Below are 21,898 nucleotides of genomic sequence, written 5' to 3' on the forward strand. Positions count from 1 at the left end.
AATATTTTCTTTAATTAGGAAAATGAGTTCATTAAGATAAGATAAATAACTTTCTTATTGGAAGTAAGGAAACTAAGCTCCACATGTGACATTTCGCATTGATTATGTCCTCCTTACTTTTCAACACATCTTATTTTCACCCTAAAGGCCTAATCCCGATAAGCAGTGGCGGAGCCAGAATTGTTATTAAGGATTGTTCAAGAAAAATGATGTGTGGCTGTCAAAATAAATAATTAAAAAAAGATATTGTGCTATTTGCATTTTGAATTTGGAACTCCATACAAATAGGCATCGATTACCATTGTGCCTAAGGCATAACTTTTGTCAAAGGTGTCCAACTTTATATATATATATATATATATACATAATTTCCGACGAAGAGTGTCCAATTGGACACCCTAGGGTGGCTCTAACTATGCCATTGTCGATAACCACCATCCCCATCCCACCACCACCACCCTACCTTCAATAATATTTAAATATCAAACAAAAGAAATAAGTCAGAAATCCACATACTTTCACAAAAATATAAATCTAGTACCAAACACACTTCATTTTTATACCAAATGCGACATAGATATTACCTTTTACATATACCAAGTGCATTTTTTCTAAAATAATAATTATTATTTATCCTTTAAGAATCCTCAAAATCTATAAGTGGGATGTTTTCATATCAAACTTGACCTTTCACAAATCTAATTGGCAGCAACTATTAGTATTATTTTCCAAACAAAAAGAGAATCTTTTTTTTACATAACACGCCTAAGATGAGTTGACAACTGCCAATTTAATTTTACTTAGTGGAGAAATCACTTTTAATATGCCTTAATAATCACTTCCATGTCCATCTTTTACTAATTTTTCAACCTTATAATAAATAAAAAGTAAATCTTATTAATTTCTTTTTTAGATCGTCTTCCTCAAAACCATCATAACAAAATCAATTATTAAAAAATAATATTACTATTCTTTTTGAACTTTTTTTAGTAAAGTGTAATATATCCATTATCTTATGTAGTTGGTATTTGGAAATATTATCCTAATTTCTTGGACTAAAAAAAGCATCAATTCCTTTAAATTAAAAATGGAAACCACATAATCCTATTGAGTAGACAGCCAAAAACATAAACTCTTTTAGCCAGTAAAATCAAAGATAAGAGCTATGTGGACAATTATTTAACTATTTACACGTATTTAAAACATTTGCTTCCATTTTTTATTGAAAAAATAGTACGTTTTGTGATCTTGAAGAGATTTCAATAGTTGGTACTTATCATTATGTATTGATCAATCATTATTCATTTATTTAGTTTGGTTTGGGTATCTGGTATTGATATTAGAGTCTGATTAAATATAGATCTATGTGTTGTAGCCTGTAGGATTTATTTGTGAAGGCGACGCTCTTACTAATAAGTTTTTTTTTTTAATTCTCAGAACTTGAACTCGAAATTTCTAATTAAAGATATAGAAATTTCAACCATCTCACGACATCCTATTTTGGTGATTACTCATTATGTTGCTCCCTCTCCTCTTAACCAGATAATTGTCCACTATCAAAAAGAGATACAATTAATTGTTGAGGAATTAAAAAAAATGAGAAGTGGATATTGGAGTATGATGGTTCAATAATCTAAAGTTCAGTATAAATTCTGATATTAATAATCTGATATTTCTAAATTAACGATAAATATTATACACTTTAGGAAAGGTTTTAATTTGTTCTTGACTTGTGCTAAATAGTTTAGATTTATCCAACTTTTATAATTAGGGTCGATTTTAATATTATTCGTATAGTTCAACAACAAATTTGATTATTTTTTCCTTGATAAAACAAGACCACTTGTTGGACACGTGGCATCATAAGATGCTTAACACTTTGATTAGAGATGGACCCTTTAATGGTTGTTAAAGAGAAGATTTTAGTGTGTTTTTTTAATACGATAAGATGATTTCTTTTATTTTTTAAAGTTTTGAAGAGCAGAATTATTTGTGTTGATGAGAAATATCAGATATTCGATAAGAGAGTGGGACCTTAATCTCATGTTAGACAAGTCAACATGGAATCATGGAAAATTTTAGGACAAAAGCATAGAATAATGTTGTCATATGGCAAGTCTAGGGCCATCTAATAATGATAATTAATCCCATAAAGTTCCTCTTTCCACTAATTGCGGTTCAATTTGGGTTTGCTGCATTTAGATGACTATAATAAAATAATTAACTCAAGATTATCTTCAACCTTTTTTAAATTAGGGCATAAGTTAGGAAATGTAATGTCACAAAACCTAAATTTCTAACTTAATGACGTGGTTAATATTATATTAACCAAAAATCATTTCAACCTTATTGGGCGGTATATATTATAACCTTTATATTTTTCTATGTTGTGTCGTCTATTATTTAGCGGCAGAGTCATGATTTGAAGTTTATGAGTTCGAGATTTTAGATTTTTAAAGTTATTGAGATTTTAGTTTTTTAAAGTTATTGAGTTCTTAATAATAAGTTGTTGTGTTCTTATAATAAGATTTCGACCGAAGTTACTCATGAATTTGGCTGAACTCGTAAACTATACCTCGGCTCCAGCGCTCCACCTTTTTCCATAAAGCAATTATTTAACATTAAAACTAGGTTACACAAGTTGAAGGGTGTTAGCCAGATATAAAATATTCCAAATTGCTCATATAATTTATTTATTTATTTTCAAAATAGTTTTGTTAATATTTACTTCATTATTACAACCACCACAAAATTCTTGAAAACTTCCTAATTGACTTTCCCATGTGTACTCTAATCTAAAGTACTATAATAATTAACCTTGAAATGATTTAATTTGGCACGATTGCACATTTTTCATCTATAATTTTTTTCTTAATTAATATTAATATTTCATAATCACAAATTTACAACCCAGTAGAACGAACAAAAAGCTAATTATAAACTTCAAGCAACCGACACTTTAATTAAAAATAAAATAAAATGGGGGCCATTTGCAAGTAGTTTTGATTCCAAATCACTATTAATTATAGGGCAAATTACATAAATCACATACTTTTAAATGTTTAAGTTATAGATACTTAAAAATGGCCCATTAGTATAAAGAAATTTACACTAATTAAAATAGTTTAATTAGATGTAATAAGTAATTTGTCATATTTTCAAGTTATCAATTAATGAAATAGTTTCACACTACGCATCAATTCACAGCAAAAAATATGATCTTAAATCTTTAGTTTCTATTATTTTTTTTAACAATATGCAGTGTATAATCATTTTATAATTTCCCCTTACCCTATTTCCAATTTTGAAAATAATAATTATTATTTTATAATTACTACTATATAATTTGTGTATCTATAATGATTATTCAGTTATTTCTTGTATCAATTTATTTGAAGGTATTTGATTGAACATAAAATTTAAAAAAAAAAAAAAAAAGTCTTCTGAAAATTCTGGTATAAGTCTTCTAAGAAAGTCATACATACTCGTGTGGTTATAAATCATTATCTCATTAATAATAAAATAAAAAATTTAAATTAAATTGTTAGTAAATATATAAAGAAATGTATCATTCTTCTTGATTGGGTAACTCAAAAAAAGAAAAAGTGTCACATATTATAATAGTAATATATTATTATAGAAATAATTGTTATCGAGAATTATTATAATTAGAATAATTTATTTAAAAACTATTTAATTGAATAACAATATGAGAAATTAACTCCAATCGTATATCATCCATAAATTTTATCAAAAAAAATATAAAATATTATTCATGAAAATTCATCATAATAAGCCAAAATGTAACATCATTGAAATGCTAAATTGTGTACCAAAAAAAATAAAATTAAATGCTCAAATTCAAATATACAACCGACACTCTATAAATAAAAATAAAAAATAAAAATGGCCCATCTGCCAAGTGGTTTAGAAGCAAGGCATTATGTTAACTTATAACAGAATTTTAAAAAATAATGAGACTCTAAAAATAAATCCTTTAACTGTTGATTCCAGATCACCATAATCTAATGATTAATTGGTTATTAATTTTGTACTACATGTTGTTGTCATAATGAAAACAACCCCTCAAACCCCACCCCACCCCCACCCCCACCAAAAAAAGAAAAAATTGTATATAATGTTTGGGAAAATCACGAAAGAGAAAATGAGTGATAAACATGAATCGGAATGGGTTGGGTTGAAATCGATTGAGCAATGACTCGCCAGTTTGATCCAATTTTTTGAAGGATTTCTTAACGCTAATTAAAAAGGATATTTTTTGCATTTAATAGATGAAGTTTTAAGTAATGTCATCTTCTTCAAATTGCTTCCATTCAATTTGAATGAAATAATATACACAAATATGAATTTTCTAATATCAATAACGTATTCAGTGTAATTTTATAAATGGAGTTTAAGGAGGACATCGGTTATGGAGACCTTTAGTAAAGGTTTAAGAAATATTTTATGCAAGTAATGTATACCAAAAGCATAAATTGTAATAGGAAAATCATTTCACACCGTTCTGAAGACAGGTATAGTAAAAGCATAGAAAAACAAAAAGTAATAAAAAACACATGACAAAAAATTATAAGAGAATTATGCTATTACTATTGATATGAAAGGAGAAATGTGTACGGTACATCAAACTACCAACAAGCTTATGCCTTAAGCGAGATAATGTTTAATTATCTACTAGCTTTGTATTTTAATTCGCGGTCTTTATATTCTTCTTCTATTAGAAACAATTTAAAATGACATGATATAAAAAAGTGATTGTCTCTTAAATAAGCTAATTTTTTTTAAAAAAAATCCTTAGAAATTGAATTTAATTATATCTAGCAAGGCGTGAGTTCTTTAAAAATACGAAATATAACTTATGAGATGTTATAATGTAAAAATATAAATTTGTATCCTATGAAAGAAATTGTTTTGAGGAGTAAAAGTGCTAATACCTAATATTACACTAAAGTAAAAATCACCTTGAAAATGAATTATATTAGACTAATTAAAAATAAGTTCATCTTGTGTCCAATTTATAAAATTTCAAAGAGAGAAATATTGAAAAGACTCCTGAATTTGACTCAAATTATTAATTTTGTCCGTGAACTATTGACATCCTTAAGAACACTCTTCTACTTGAATAACTAAATTTAGATATACCTCTGATCTGTCACTTGACATAACAGGTAGTCTCAAACTCTTATAGGAGCATGAAACTCTTAATAAAAAATCGAGAAAATATTGAAAACACTTCTAAACTTAGCGAGAATTAAGGGGTGTGTATCACTCATATTGCAAGATCGAAGATGTATTTAAGTTCAGTTAATCAAGTAAAGGAGTGCTTTTAAAGTTATCAACAAAATGAAAAATGAAACTAATAATTTGCACCAAATTGAGTTATATATATATATATATATATATATTTGATACCCCTACTATGAGCCATTAAAGGGGTGGAAAATTAGGTTCACGTACCACGTGCATGTCATTATATTGATGCCTTTTTATTTCTTCATGACCATATATTATGGTCCCTATTAGTTCCCATATGAATTATTCATCAATTTTTTAGGTCACAAGCACATGGCCAATTTGTTGTACTTTGTACTATATATCCCCAATTCTTTTATTGGAAAACTTTTGATGATGTATTCTACATTTAGATCAACATTATTTTTTGGATCTTGTATAATTATTGTCTTTGAATATATAATCTTAATAATCAAGGGAACAGATCCAGGGTGTCTTAGCTATTAAGGGATTATTAATCTCTTCATGTGAAGTTTCAGATATTATAAAGATCCTTGAATTATAGCAGTTGATTAATTAATTATTGGTTTATGTAGGGTTCATTTGAATCACAGACATGCATTAATGTGCAAATTTTTGGTTTTGTATTTTATGAAGCTAGAATATTATCCTCTATTATTATTCAATAACTTCCAATTTGAATCATAACTACGATTCACATCAAGTCTTATCGAACATAATTTAATTTCAGAGATTGTTTGATTGCTGATTGGAGAAAAGATATATCTATGTATTAAAGTTAATATAATTTTCTATACCATATTGTTTGATTATAAAATGAGGGGGGAAATCGCTATATAGAATCTAATGTTAGTTATACCATGTTTGGTGTTGATCAAACCTACAAGCATCAGATAATGTTTAGGTAAATTATTCTCGTTGTCCTCTTGGAATTGCCCTATTAACTAAGGGTTGGTATCTATGAAATATTGAGCCATCGAAGTTAGGTACCAATAGTAACAATAGCAAAGGAAGTTGGATACTTTAAATTGTAATCTTTTAACTATTAAACGGAAATCGTATTATCAAAAAGTCATACTTTAAATTGTGATTTTATAACAATGAGTATGGTGGATGTACATGGATATGGTAGTTGGAAGCCATACGTCAAAATGATGTTTTTTCTTTGTTATAATTTACGCGATACTTTATATTTTAAAATTTGAAATATATATTTTAATTAACATTAATTTAAATTTTATCTTTTATATTATATAGATATAAAAAAGAATTATAATATATTGTACTATCTGTCTTGAATATCTAAATTTTAATTTTAAAAAATTGAATTGATCTAATTCTATTTAACTTTAAAATATTAATAAAATTGACCCTCAAAAAATAAAATATAAATATAAATTGAGTCGTTGAAATAATTCAGATATACTACTCTTCTTTGGACTAACCTCTAGTCAAATACTATATTACCCTTAATTTTCGTGAAATAGTTATAAAAAATAATTTCTAAATTTTGTCTTTATTTATTTATTATATGTAATTAGAGGTTGAAAACAACCTTCCACGTATACAATTTGCCCTTTTTTAATCTTAAAAAGAAGTAAAGACGGTACATGAATCAATAAACGCATCTAGACAAAAATATGAAACTAAATTCATTCTTAAAGCATTTCCCAATAATAATATTTATTTTAATAAATCTTGCTTGGTATCATGACTTGTCCCCAAATAATTCACTCTCTTGTCTCCTAAGCAAGGAATTACGAGATGGCATATATATGTGTGTGAGAGGTTTTAATTAAATTGGTGGTATTGATTTATTGATCCACGTAAATAATTCAACTTATATAAATTTATTTATTTGGTGTTGTTAGGGTTTATTTCTAAGTATTGATTTGTTGTTAAAGGACGAAGAAATTGAGTTGAATCTAGATATCGAATCGATTAAAAGTTGTTTGCATCAATTTTGATTTAATCCGGATGAATTGTGTTATTTATGAATAGATAAGTCTATGCAAATTTATCTAATTGAAGTCTCAAGTTCGTAATCTCATAATTCCATTAAAAATTGTGTTTTAAATTCAAAATTAACTTTAAAAATAATTGGGATTTAATAGGTGGAAGACATTTTTAACCAAAAACAATATTAAGATATAATTGTGATCCAATAAATGAAAAAAAAAATTAATACGTTCAAAATATTTTTAATCCTTTTCCATTAATTTAATTTGCCATACTAATATGCATTTGCTTACATGTAAATTAGGTCACAAACAAAAGTAAAGTTGTATACGGATGCTATGACGTAACGACAGAATATATATATATTTCTTGAAATATTAACTTGCCAATATTGAACTATTAATTTATTTCTTTTTCCAAATTGATGTCTAATTAATAACTTGTAAAATGAATAGATAAATTTTCGAGATTCTCGAGGTGTTAGGTTTTGATTGAGATAGAATAAAAGATATATCTTCTTTTAATTAGAAAAATCTAATTTGAGTTCTAAGAATGAATAACCTTATTCCGTTTTAAAATAAGTGATATTTTAACTTTTTGCATTAGATAATTTCAAAATAAATAATGTTTTAGATTCAAGTAGAAATTGGTCGAGTTAATAACTTTGATGGTCACTCAACTATCAACTTTTTTCACAAAAGTCACTCAATTATGACTTTTTTCACAAAAGTCACTCAACTATGACTTTTTTGCACAAAAAGTCACTCAACCTATTTAATTATTTTTTTCACTAAAATTTATTGACATGGAATTTTTATTTTTAATCAAAATTTTAAGAACCAAATATATATTCATTAAATCATTTAATGACCCGCTAAAAATATAATATTGAACTTTTTATTTTACCATTAATTCTCTAAATTTTTATTTTTTTTAAAAAAAGTTAATCAATCAATACAACTGGAACAATCTTACCTAACAGGCAACACATTACATTATTTTAAATTTGTGCAACTTAATTTAATGTCACAAACTCATGTATCAGTAGTAAATTAATAACTTATAGAATTATGCTGGATGTATATATATATATATATGGGGTTAAATGTTGTTATATTTTAATGATAAAATAAAAAAGTTTAATATTATATTTTTAGCGGGTCGGTTAAATGGGGCGGGCCGTTAAATGATTTAAATGGATATATATTTGGTTCTTAAAATTTTGGTTAAAATAAAAATTTCATGTCAGCAAATTTTAGTGAAAAAACAATTAAATAGGTTGAGTGACATTCTGTGCAAAGAAGTCATAGTTGAATGACTTTTAAGTTGAAAATGAAAGTTGAGTGACTTTTTGTGAAAAGAGTTGATAGTTGAGTAACCATCAAAGTTATTAACTCGAAATTGGTCTTATTGTTTTTAAATTATCCTTATTTACATAATTGAGAACTATTAATTGACTTTTTTTTTTATTAAGGTTACGTAAATAAAAACAATTCTTATTTTCTAGGAATAAACAATTTCTTAAAGAGTGTGTTTAAACTAAATAAATATACCTATTTTGAAACGGAGGAAGTAATAATTTCTAAGGTATGACTTGAATTTAAATAGGAACGTATTAAGAGTTTCACGCTTGTTTCTTTCAATGATTTCGTCTAGAGAAAAAAAATAAAGATTGAAGAATTCAAATTTGAAATTATCTCCTTATTACAATCTTATGTCACGTTTAATATTATGAAGTATGAATTTTACAAGTTCAAACAATAGGATAAATGACTGAGTTTTTGTACGAAATTAAATCTTAAAATTTCAAAGTTTGGTAGGTGCTCAAGTAGTTCATATATATTGTCCATCTTTCCCTTAGAAAATTCACCTAAACTAAAGGTGTGTTTGGTACAAAATTAAATATATTAAATATTTTTTATGTTTGATCAAAAAATTATTTAAATATTTTTTAAAACAAAAATGACATTTCATAAAAGAGAACAATAAGTTTCATAAAAGAACATTTCACGTTGATTATTTCTAGCACTCCATCAACCCACCTTCCAATCGTCCTCCCTCACTCACCTCCCACCCATCCTCATCCTCCGACTCATCCCCACCCCTCATCTCCTTTCACTCTCATAATATTTATCCAAATTATATAAAAAATATTTTTATTTATTTATCAAGAATCATAAAGAAATATTTGTTAATGCACACAATTTTTCTTCCTATTTAACACATCTTATAAGTTCCTATTTTTCTTTTCATTTTCTATGGTTTTTATATTATTTTTTCTAATATAGTGCAAAAAGTAAATGGTAATGTTAAACTATAAAAAGGTGGGAAAAAAAAAGAGAGATGATAATAAGAAATACTACAAAAGAAGAAAAAATAAATTAAAGAACCTTACACACACACACATCAACCTAATTTAATAATTAGAAAAACAATTGGAGTTGTTAGATCGAAGTTTGGAACTCATTGGAAAGCTCTTCGATGTGGTCAAATACTTCCTCTAAATATTTTATTAACAAAAATATATCATTGGAGGGTTCAAAGTTTATTTTTCTTTTCCTTAATTTTTATATATAAAAAAATTATAACAGACATAGTGTTCAATGAAGTGGGTTGAGAGCTTTGAAGTTTCTAATTCAAATTTCAGCAAAAACAAAAATACAAGGCACTCTTTTCTCATAGGTCATAACTTTGGCAGAAAGAATTATTTGATACTTGTTGCTGGTGGAAGATGGTACGAAATCTTGTGAAATTAATGAAGACGTATAAAAATTGGCCCAAACATCACGATTATCGAGGAAAAAAATTAGTACTACTATTCTTTTATTGCTCCAAAGTTTCTTATTTATTTAAGTCTGGTTTTGATTTAATCACTTGTTTTTTAGTATAAAAAACTTGGTAAAACTTCAAAGTCATGACTCATGAGCCACGAGACATTTTTATCTATAATAAATACTCCATGTTCTTTAATTTTTCAATTGTCATAATTTTTATTTTTAGAGTCCAACGATAAGAATTTTGATTAATATTTTATAATATATTTTTTCATCATATTAATATGTAAAAAATTGTAATTTATAGTACTTTTCGTATAGGTTTTGAATATCTAAATTTTTTGTTTAAATATCGAATTAATGTAATCATATTTCACATTGAAAATTAGTCAAATTAATTTTNTATAGAGTCAAACGATAAGAATTTTGATTAATATTTTACGATATATTTTTTCATCATATTAATATGCAAAAAATTGAAATTTATAGTACTTTTCGTATAGTTTTTGAATATCTAAATTTTTTGTTTAAATATCGAATTAATGTAATCATTTTTCACTTTGAAATTAGTCAAATTGATTTTCGAAAAATGCAACATGACATTTGAAAATGGACAGAGGGAGTACATCTCAAAATTATATAAGGAGTCGTTTGATTATCAAGATAAGCAATTTATCTAAACTTATCAAATTTAAATCAAACACATAGACTGAAAATCTCGCTTGTTATAATTCCTTCTTATTTTCAAACCAAACCATCTTTAAGTGTCCATCATCTAAACATTTTAAATTTAAATGAAGGTCAATGTCGAATTATTATTTGGAGTGAATGATTAATGCCTCTTTAGCTTTTTCTTTAAAGAAATAATTGATTTAATTTTTCCTCAAAATTCAATCTATGATTATTCCATAGATATTTTTTTTGTATCTCCACCCACCTTTTATAACAGGATCAATAGTGATTCTCCACTTCTTTTTTTCATGTGCTAGAAATTTGTCTTTTCAGTTAAGAGTTATATGTCTCACCTTTTCAATCCAACGGTGAAGACAAATTCAAGATTTAATTTTAATGAATTCAATTCATTAAGATTTTCAATACTAAATTTATTTCTGTTTATATAATATGTCCACGCCTATTAATTTTAATTATTATTTTTATTTATATATATATTTATACATAATTTAACATCGAAAGTTATTATTTCAGATAGAAAAACTACATCCGCCACTGACCAATCGTACATATCAAACATTCACTGAAGATTTTTCTTGTCGAAAAAAATATTGTCCATTAATTTTTATATGTCAATTCAACAAAATAATGAAATTATTGGTAGCTTTTTTTGGGGGGTATAGATGAAAGTGACTCAAAGTTTAATTGCCCGGTCTTTAAGTTAACAACTATTTTGGATGACCTAAGAAATTAAATAAAAAAATATTAAGGGCGTGGAATTGTTTTCCAACACAACTTGAATTTGTGGTTGTTGACTTGAATGGAAAATAAGTTTGTTTGTGGTCATTTGATCATTTCTATTCAAAAAATGTTGAAGTTTCTAAAGAAAAAAGAAAAAAGAAAAATTCTACAACCTTTCATTTTAATTCATGTGATATAGTTTAAATATTGAAAAATCAAATGTTATAAATATTATGAATTGTCAATTATAATAACTAATAATATTTACATCATAATTTTCGGAGATGTAATTGATTCTAAGAATTTATTCAAAAATGCGATATAAAGACATGACTTGAAATTAAATTAATCTGAAGCTCAAGTTCTATTTAGACATGCATTTTGAATTTCTTTATATTTCTTTCACACAAAACATGATCTCCAAAGTGAAAACTATATGAAAAAAAAAATAATCAATTCCTATACATTTTTTACCAAAATGAGCAAGACATATTTTTTTACCAAAAATGAGCGAGACATATATTTTATAAATAAAATATCAGAATATCTTAAGGTGACACATTAATAAATTACACATATTTACATTTTTTTATTATAAATATTTATGATTTGATTATACATTTAAATATTAACTTAAAATCATAATTTCATATCACATATTCCGACGACGAAAGCTTAGTTGTGCCACTTGATATTTTTGTTTGGAAGGGAGTAGAAGTGGTCATACAATTATATCGTGTCAAAATAAAGATGAGAAGATAGGAAGAGGGTCCTTTGAGAGGATTTAACAACTGTCTAATTTCACTACCCACCCACCCTGCTTGGTTGGAGGGGTTTTCAAGGCATTTGTATGTCACATCAACCCAACTACCAATGCATTTTTTTCAAAAAAAATATTTTTCATAAAAAAATATCCACAAAAAACATATCTTTTTATTTAAGAATTTATTTATTCTAAAAATAGTTTTTGAAATTTGTAAAATCTTCTCATGTTTTTAAAACTTAAGACCAGACAAATTACATCATATAATTGGGACGAAAAGAGTTTTATCTAATTGAACATAAATTTAAAATTTTAAAATAATTTATATAAATGATAAATACTTATTTAATTATAAATTATTTCATTAAAAATTAACGATTTAAAATTGATTATCTTATGTGATTAAAAAATAATTTTTAATAATAAATTGAACATTAAGATGATAAATTTAATTATATTTAATTTTAAATTAGTTATATTAAAGTAACTATTAGTTGATACTTGATATCACATCCATCCACCATGAGCATTATCAGCATATTGCGTACGTAATTGATTTATAATCGTAGCGTAGAAACTCGAATATTTCCAAGTTTGTTACTTTTCAAACTTATCTTATTGAAATATTAGTTAAGAATTAAAAGTATATTTAAATTATCTTATTTTCTTAATTTTACTATATCTGAACAATTGAAACTGTGAGTTTTTTTCTACTTGAACTATTAACAAAAAATTAGCAAAAGACACATAGACGTTGACTAGACCAAATACTTGTTTGCAAATGCTTTTAGTTGTGTTTGTCCATAAAATCTTTATCCACTTGACCTATATTACGATTCTATTTATTGCCATATAAATCTTCTTTAGAACTTTAAATTCTTCCATTTCAAGTTTGAGATTTCGATGTCCTGAGGCTGGCAGAGATGAGACCACGACTAAGAAGATGATCGATGTCATAGTTTGAATAAATTAATAGAATTCTTAAACAAAAGAGAAAATGTAAAAACATTTTTATAAATTAATTGAGGTATATTTCGCTAACTACTATATGAGACACTCAAAAACTTAAAGAATAATTTAAATGTATTTTTAACCTTTTTTTTAACTCTTAATTAAAATAAGCCAAGAGGAATTATTTTCATACTATTTCTTCAAAATAATTAAAAATATTTTTTCCTCATTTTGTCTGTTCCCTCGATGAATCTGCCTGCATTTTATTTTTTTAGATCCACATACGTCGGCAAGAAAAATAAAAATAAAAATTTGACTCCATAAATAAAAATAAAATATCATCATGACCCTCCATTGGAACCCTCAAGATTGAATCTCCACCGTCCGTTTTGTTATGGTAACCCTAGTAGAGAACAAAGAAGGAAAGATGCTACTGCAATAAAGACTCGTAGCCGCTTGTACTTTTCCTTATTTATTATGCTTTTCGCTATATCCGCTTCGAAGTTCGATTAATTTAAAATCATCTCAAAAAAATTTACTTTAGTAATTAAAATGGTCTTTATCAAAGATACTTTATACTCAATATTTAAATTTGAGACATTTTATTAATAATGAAATAGTATTTATCGCTTCTCTAGAATCTTATACTTTAAAAGACGGTTTATCTTTTTTGTCAATTAGTATATGGAGTTGTCTTTGGGTCGAGGTCTTCTAAAAACAATTTATCTACCTTTATGAGATACTAAAAAGGTGTAAGTACATTTTTATCTTCCCTGATATTTAAATCATTACCAACAATATGAAAGTTCAGATAGTAAATCAATTGAGCTATAATAATTCTTCAAATATTTTTGTGTTCTGTATTACTTTAATTTAGAATTACAAGATTTAAAGTCATATTTACTTTTTCCACTTCGTGACGGAACTGTGATCTCTTAGCCATCTACAAATGAATATTATAAAAATCTATAAAATAAGAATAAAATTATAAGTGACTTACAAATTATTATTTTTTTCATAGTATGTTTAATTAAAATTAAATAAACAAATAAAAATGGTTGGATTACAAATTCTTTTTTACTGCACATGGAGATTGGTGAAGTCTTTATGAAACTACTAGACACTAGTACATTTCTTTTAATTTACCTTGAAATTCGAGCCAAGAAAATATAAATATAAAAGAAAAAATGTTTTGATTCTCAAATCTTTTGTCGGGAACTGGCTTTTAATATACAATATTTATTTTATATATTTTTATTTTTTATTTTTATTTTACTTTACTTTACTTTTAGTTTTACTGCTTAGTTCTGTCCATTAGCATGCATGTCACCTGTGTTTTTTCACTTTTTCTATTCAATATATTAAAAGAAAAAAAATACAGATATGCCTTCAAAAGTGTATCTTAATCTTAATTTACATGAGATGATAATTCAAATCCACTCGATTGAGAAAACGTTGATAGAAAAAATCAATCTTAGCTCATTTATAAGATGTTACCTGTTATATCGACTTAAATATTTTACGAGCAATGAATAGTCCTCTTTTTTATTTTCATTACTTATGTTGCATCTTCCTTAAAAAAAATTAATAAAAAAATATATTTCTAATATAGCAGATTAGTAGTAAGAAATTTATAAAAAGATTTTTTTTAAAAAAAAATAATATTACTTAATAAATATTAATTGAAAAAGCAAAAAGAAGATGAAGACTTCATAAAACCTTTAACTCGATGTCCTTGTTTATTCCATGTACTTTTGTGTAGTGTACGTGTCATAAGAATCTTTTAAAATTCAATTAATATTATAGCGTTTGATTGAGTACAAAATTTTAAATATAAGAATTTTTTTGTTATGTTTTTTAAGTTTATTTTATTAAAGTTATTTTGATACTAAATTTTAGTTAATTTTTTTCATACTAAATGCTAAGTAGGACTAAAAAAATACAATATATAACTTTTTTTGGGTACAAATTTATTTTAAAAAATGACACTTAGGATAGAGAGAGCTATGTAATACCTAAATGCATTTATTTATTCATTTTTTAGAAAAAAAAAATAGGAGAAAGGGACAAAATTGTCTCAACAATTTGCTTATAATGTGAAAAAAGAAACAGACAACAACTGGCCACAAGCCGAATACTCGTGAACTTAATAAAAGCCAACTCTTTACCATTTTTTCAGTCTCATTTTATTTGAGGTAATTTTACTCGGCATAAAATTTAAAAAAGAAAATAAGACTTTTAAAATTTATAGTTCAAAATAAATGATAGAATTTGTCTTGTAAATCATTTTATTAAGGATAAAATAAATATTTTATAGTTAAACTATTACTTAATAAAGAAATGTGTAATTTTTTTTTAGACCGACTAAAAAGGAAAATAAATCACATAAATTGAAACAGAGCGAGTAACATTTTTTATTGTTTTAGATTTCTGCTCGCAGTTCAATTTTTGTATTGATATTCGAATAAAAAAATAGTTTGAAGGTAACATTCTCAATAAAAACAATTTCATTTTCAAAAGTTTTGAACTTACTAAAACTTCTAAATAAAAGTGGAGATATCTTAATCATTTTATCATAATTTATGTTAATTACTAATGAGTTTTTCTATCACTATTTGCTTTTACACCTTATTTGGATGGTTGTATATGTTATATTGTATTGTATTATTAATTTAAATATAATTTTTTTTAATTGTTACTTCAATTTTATTGTATCGTATCATTTAAATCATTATTAGGTGACGTCAAAAGTTCTTATTTTATGTAGCGATCAATTTGGTGTGATCGTATCGTTACCTCAATATATTATTGTCATTTTATATTTATTTTTTCCTACCTTTTTCATAATAATTCTACCTCCTACCCTACTTTTATCTTAAATTTATCATTCAAATTTCTGATATATGACATTATGTATTACAAAGAACAATACTACAATTTATTCAAACATAATATTTATTAATACAATATCTAACACAATGTAATTACGATACATTAATGGGTATCCTCCTAGTCCTATGTATTCTCTCCACTAGATTGCTCGGTCTACCCATATAATTTAAATTTGATTTAATTAATTCTACAAAAAAAAAAGGATGACTATAAATTTTAGTAGTATTTGCTAAAATTTCTATTTAATTTAAATTATTATATACATAAATCTAGACTACTTTATTCCAAAAACAATAAATTCAATTCAGATGAACTAATTAATTATATATTTATCTATTCATTACATCGTCACTGCTACTGGTCCCCATTTTTCTTGGTCCTCCCAATATGTTTTTTTCTTTAATAAAATAAAAAAAGTCTCTTTTTTTCTGTCAGTAATCAGAAATCTGAATATCTCTATCTCTTCTGTACCTTTGAATAATTAAAATAAATTAAATTAAAATATTATTATCATTCATTTTGACCGGAACACACTTATTTTTTTCCTCTATAAATTCCTTCCCATACCCCTTCTCTCTCCTCATCCCTTCAACTTTCTCTCTCTAGAAAAAACTCTCTCAATATTTTTAAAAAAAAGAAGCAAAAATGGCTGAGTTAATTCAACCAATTAAACGTTTTAGAGAAGAAGAAGAGCAAATACATGTAACTGAAGAATATAAACGTCACAAATCATCATATAATGATATCCTCTCAATCCTCGAAGAGGAAGAGGAGTACGGTATAGAGTCTGACCCGGAGATCAAAATATCCGGGTCAGACATCTTTACCACGCTTCAGCAGGAGCTAGACCTCCTGCCGAGCGATAACAACAACGGATTTGGGTCCGACCCGGTAGAAGAAATTTCTTCTACGGGGTCGGGTAATTCCCAAATCCGTAGTTGTAGTGATTCTACAGAAGATGATAGAAATAGTGTTATTAGACACCTTCTAGAAGCTTCTGATGATGAACTTGGAATACCAAGTGGAGATGGAATAAACGGTTCAGATTTTCCGATTATTGAAGAAAATGAAATCAACGGTGAAGATTTTCCGTTTGCTATATCAGATGGTTTATGGGAACTTGAAGATGAAGCTGCTAATTATTATTCTTTATTACAATCTGAACTTTTTATGTAGTTTTTATTTTTTTTGGTGGGTAGGATTAGATTGGAAGAAAAGGGAAATGTTTGGGGTGTAAAGTGAAAAAGAAAAAAGATGAGGGTGAAAAAAAGAAAAAGTTGGCAGAGGATTTTTAGGTACTCTAATTTTACCCCCACTCATCTTTTGTATATTCCCAAAAGTACCCCTTGGATTAGAATATTAGTAGCATAATGTAGAAGGTAAAAAAGTGATTCGTTTATATGGAAGGTCTCTTTCCATTTCTACCCCTAACATTTTTCTTTTAGTCCTTTAATTCTAAGTGGTATGATTATAATTTTATGGTATTTAATTTGGTAAAGGTTAGAAGTGCACCTATATTAATAAAATGGGAAAAAAGTCTGAAATATATTTGAATTTTAATCGTAATTAGTGTTACGATATCGAACTTTGAAAATGACCTTTTACCTTTTTGTATTATTTAATAGTGTATTTTAAAGGTATATATGTGTTTACGTAGACATCATAAATATTTTATCATTATAAATAATAATGTGTCCATGCGGGCACATATATACTTTTAAAATACATTATTAAATAATACAGGGGTAAAAGATCCTTCATAAAATTTGGTGTATCGTAACAATAATTTCGATCAAAGTTGGAGCTTTTTTCAGATCATTTTTCATAATAAAAATAGAAAAAAGTAATAAACATTTGTTTGATTTTTGGATTAAAAATGTTTTTGTAGATTGACTATTAAATTACCGCACTATCATATATTGTGAAATTTTATTAAGTGGGGTCTGGAGAGGATATGGTATACGTATACGTTATCACTCTCTTGTGGAGAGAATATGGTGTACACATATGTTATCAATATCTTATGCAGAGGATATAGTGTATGTATATGTTATCACTATTTTGTAGAGGTAAAGGAACTCTTTGCGAAAGACCTCTACTCAAGTGCATCAAACTCTAGTAAAAGAGAAAGAAAATAATGAAGAAAACATGATATATGACAATAGTTGATAAAGACAAGACAAGATAATACTTTACTCTTATTTAACCTCTTACCCTAATATCGTAATACGTGATCTCTATTCCTTATCTAGGTCATATCCTTAGAAATATGAAGTCGTGTCATATCTTATCTAATTACTTTCCTCAAATTTTTATTTTTTTTATCTAACTTTATCTTTCCTCATACTTCCTACAACGAGTTTCTCGCATTTTCTTGTGGGGTGTCAGTATACCCTCTCCTCACTCTCTAAAATCATTTCAATCTCATTTTTTTCACCTTGTCTTTTTAAAACAACTAAAATGATGTTTTAAAAACGCTCTCGTCATAAGCATCAATAAAAACATCATATCCATAACCTTTAGAAATGGTAGGGTGTAGAAGTGACAAAATTACTCTATGAAATGATAACTTATAAAACTTGAACTTATTATTGAGTTATTTATTTATTAGTTAGTTCCATTATATAAAAACCAGAAAATAGCAAGATAAAAAATAAATAAAGTAACAAATAGTAATGCACTTCAAAGAATAAATGGCTCTCCAATAATTGAATACTTACATTAAAAGAAAAAGAGGCAAAAAGAAGGCTAGCAACCCCCATCCTCCCTTCTTAGTTATTTACCAACTTTTTATACTAATATTTTGATCTTCACACCTTTGTAAGGAAGGTTACAACCTTAGCCAACTAACTTTATATCATGTTTTATTTTTTAATTTTTTTTTTTTCAATCCTTCTTCAATCGATCTCTATCTCTTCTATCTCTGGTTAAAGCCAATCTTTCGCACTAAATTGTTTGTCTTATTTTTTTTATTTTGATCGCCATAAATGCTACTTTTCATTTTGTCCTTATAACTTCATTCGTAATCATATATATTAAATATTACATTTGTATCGCATAATATTTCAGATGTTTATTTATGTACTCTTTTCATATGTGTTTTTAATCCTTCTCTTACAAACCCTTCTGCAGCGCTTATGCACTAGATGTTACTTTTTATTAATAAATTGTGGAAAGTATTACTTTCTCTCTGTGATATGTTTTCCTTTTTAGGTCCTTCTAAAAAGAATATTACCTTATTATAATTATAAATAATTTAATTTTAAAATTGTCTTTGTATTCTGAATGAAATAATTTTTAGTAACACGGATATTTAAGAATTGTTTTAGATCACAAGTTATAAAGCTTTTCTTTTTTTCTTATATATCATATCGAGTTAAAGGGTGCCGCCGCATAAAATGAGACTGAGAGAGTCCATTTTTGTCTCATTTTATGTCAAATCTTTTTCCTTTTAGTTCGTCTAAAAAAGAATGTCATTTACTATAACTAGAGAAAATTAACTTTAAAAAATTATCTTCACCCTTAATGAAATAATTTTTAACAACACAGATATATAAAAATTATTCAACCTATAATTTTTTAAAAGATTTTTTTCTTCTAAATTAATGTGTCAGATTAAAGATGCCGCATAAAATTAGACGGTGGAGGCTTATAAAAAGAATCATAATGGGTAATACTTGATAGTAATAAATTACGTAATTAAGTATAATCTCTTCTAAATCGGTAATGATGATTGATGATATTTTTGGATCAAGTAAATGCAACTTTAATACTTTACCATTTTCTTTAATTGTTTTCTCTAAGGTGAATCTCTTGAAATATTAGGTAAAACGATGTAATGGGAATGAGATGAAAGGTAATGCCCATTAGATATTTAAAGAGCCATGTTTATTTTCTTTTTATATATAAGGTGAGATATCTTAATATTACGAAGGAGTTTGATCATGTTTTATTGTGATTTAAAAAATAAATATTTTCCTTTTTTTGTATGTTTGATCGTGAAAACAAATTAGAGTTGTTTTTGACTTTTAAAAAAAAAAACTAATTTGTGTGAAAAAAGTAAAAACATTTTTTGGTTGTTTTTTTTTTTTGTGAAAATTGTGGGATTCAACTTCAAGTTAAATTCCAAATTTTTATAGCCAAACATGTTTTTCAGAGTCCAAATCCAATAAAAAAAAACAACAACTTGGCCAAACGTCTCCTTAAGTAAAAAATCCATGTCCAACTCTTGGTATAATTTATAAATTTACATATTTTTAATCAAACAAAATATAATTTTAATCTAAACTTGATTCTTAATGGCTTAAATAAGGCACGCTATGAAGTTTTTACTATGAAAATCATGAGAAAAATATTTTCAATTTTTTTGAGACGTTATATTTAGTTAAAAATTAGAAATTTTCTTAAGTAATAAAACCTTGATATATATTGGATGCATTAAGTTACAATCTAATGTTTAGACAATTTTAATCTCATTCAAATCCGTCCAAATAATATTTGATAGATTAATGAATTTTTCATTTATTAACTCAGTCTAATTCAATTCGTCAATTTGACACTACTATTTTGAGTTAATAGTGACAAGACGATGATGAACAAAAGAAATAAAAAGAACAAAGTGAAAGAAAAAGGAAAAAAATAAGATGAAGGAATCGAATAAGAAAAAGGAAAAGGGATAAGAAAATAATAAAAACATTTTTTTTAATTTAGATATATACGTGTTAGGTGCGTGTGTTGCACAACTCAACCCCAATTTATGGTGGGGGCCAATTTCATTTAATATCGTCGCTATGTATTCGAATGTCCTATCCCTTTTTGCTACATCTTTTTTGTATGTATTCAGATATTTGCTGATATATTCAAAAGTTCAGTGATATGTTCTAAATTCATAAATTATAAGAAACTTTTGTAATTTAGAAAGGAGTGGGGAAATAATGTAATTAGTTTTTAACACTATGAAATTTATATAAATAATCCAAAATAAGGATGTGCTGACAGAATGAAATTGTTTTTTTCTTAATCAAATGTCTAGGATACGACTTTTAGATATGAAAAAATACTTGATATAAAGCGTTTTTCATAAATGAGATCTTACACAATATAAATTTAAAACAATCAAGCTTTAATATAGATATCGAACATCAGACGGGAAAAAAATATAATAGGATCAAACCACACATAATTATGAGAAAGCAAGTACAATTGGGAACCTTACTTGGTCCCCCTTTACGTGTATGGTGGGTCTACTTGTACTCTTTGGATGATGCTGATGTTGCTATGTTATGACTTATGTCTACCATTTTTTTCCAAGAATTAATTTAAATAGTTGATCGTTTAATGATTAAATAAACTAAAAATAATTGCCAGAGCGTGGTATAATGGAGAGTTGTATGTTGTATTTGGGAAGGATGAATCGCTCCTGAAAAAGGTTTATTGATTCTTTCTCAAATTGGTTATATCGTAGGTGTGGTAATTACTTTATGGACGAGGTCTTCGATTTAAGTCCAAGATGACTTAATTGCGTTAGGAGAAAAGAATAGAAGAAGCATATGACTACTTCATGCATGCTTCACTAGGCTCGGGGGGATATAACTCAGTTGGTAAAGCTCCACTCTTACAATTGAATTGTTGCGCTTACAAGTTGAATATCTAATTGTCCAGACGATAATAATAGTATTTTGTTTTTAAATCGATGACTCACTTTTTCTAAGTAATTGAAAAGAAACAATAAATCTGATAAATAATTTATGAAAAAAAAATCAATATTTTTTTATTAATGATTTAATATTTCAATATTCATTAATTCAATTAACTTGATTAGTTTTGTTGAAACACCTCCCTAATCGTTTTGGTAACTCAAACTCGATGTCTT

At 26.2% G+C, this 21,898-nt stretch overlaps 1 protein-coding gene across 1 annotated transcript; it reads left to right on the top strand.

Moving 5' to 3' along the window:
• The first annotated feature begins 16,593 nt into the window (after window positions 1-16,593).
• Window positions 16,594-17,450, top strand: LOC125869211 (uncharacterized). Its single transcript, XM_049549774.1, has one exon. It carries the CDS (start codon window positions 16,672-16,674, stop codon window positions 17,200-17,202), a length of 531 nt encoding a protein of 176 aa, XP_049405731.1. The 5' UTR covers window positions 16,594-16,671; the 3' UTR covers window positions 17,203-17,450.
• The last annotated feature ends 4,448 nt before the right edge of the window (window positions 17,451-21,898 follow it).

Source organism: Solanum stenotomum, chromosome 6 (assembly GCF_019186545.1).
Source record: "Solanum stenotomum isolate F172 chromosome 6, ASM1918654v1, whole genome shotgun sequence".
Classification (NCBI taxonomy): Eukaryota; Viridiplantae; Streptophyta; class Magnoliopsida; order Solanales; family Solanaceae; genus Solanum; species Solanum stenotomum.

Excerpts from the sequence above, each read along its gene's own strand:
- LOC125869211 (XM_049549774.1), top strand. The coding sequence starts at position 16,672 with ATGGCTGAGTTAATTCAACCAATTAAACGTTTTAGAGAAGAAGAAGAG.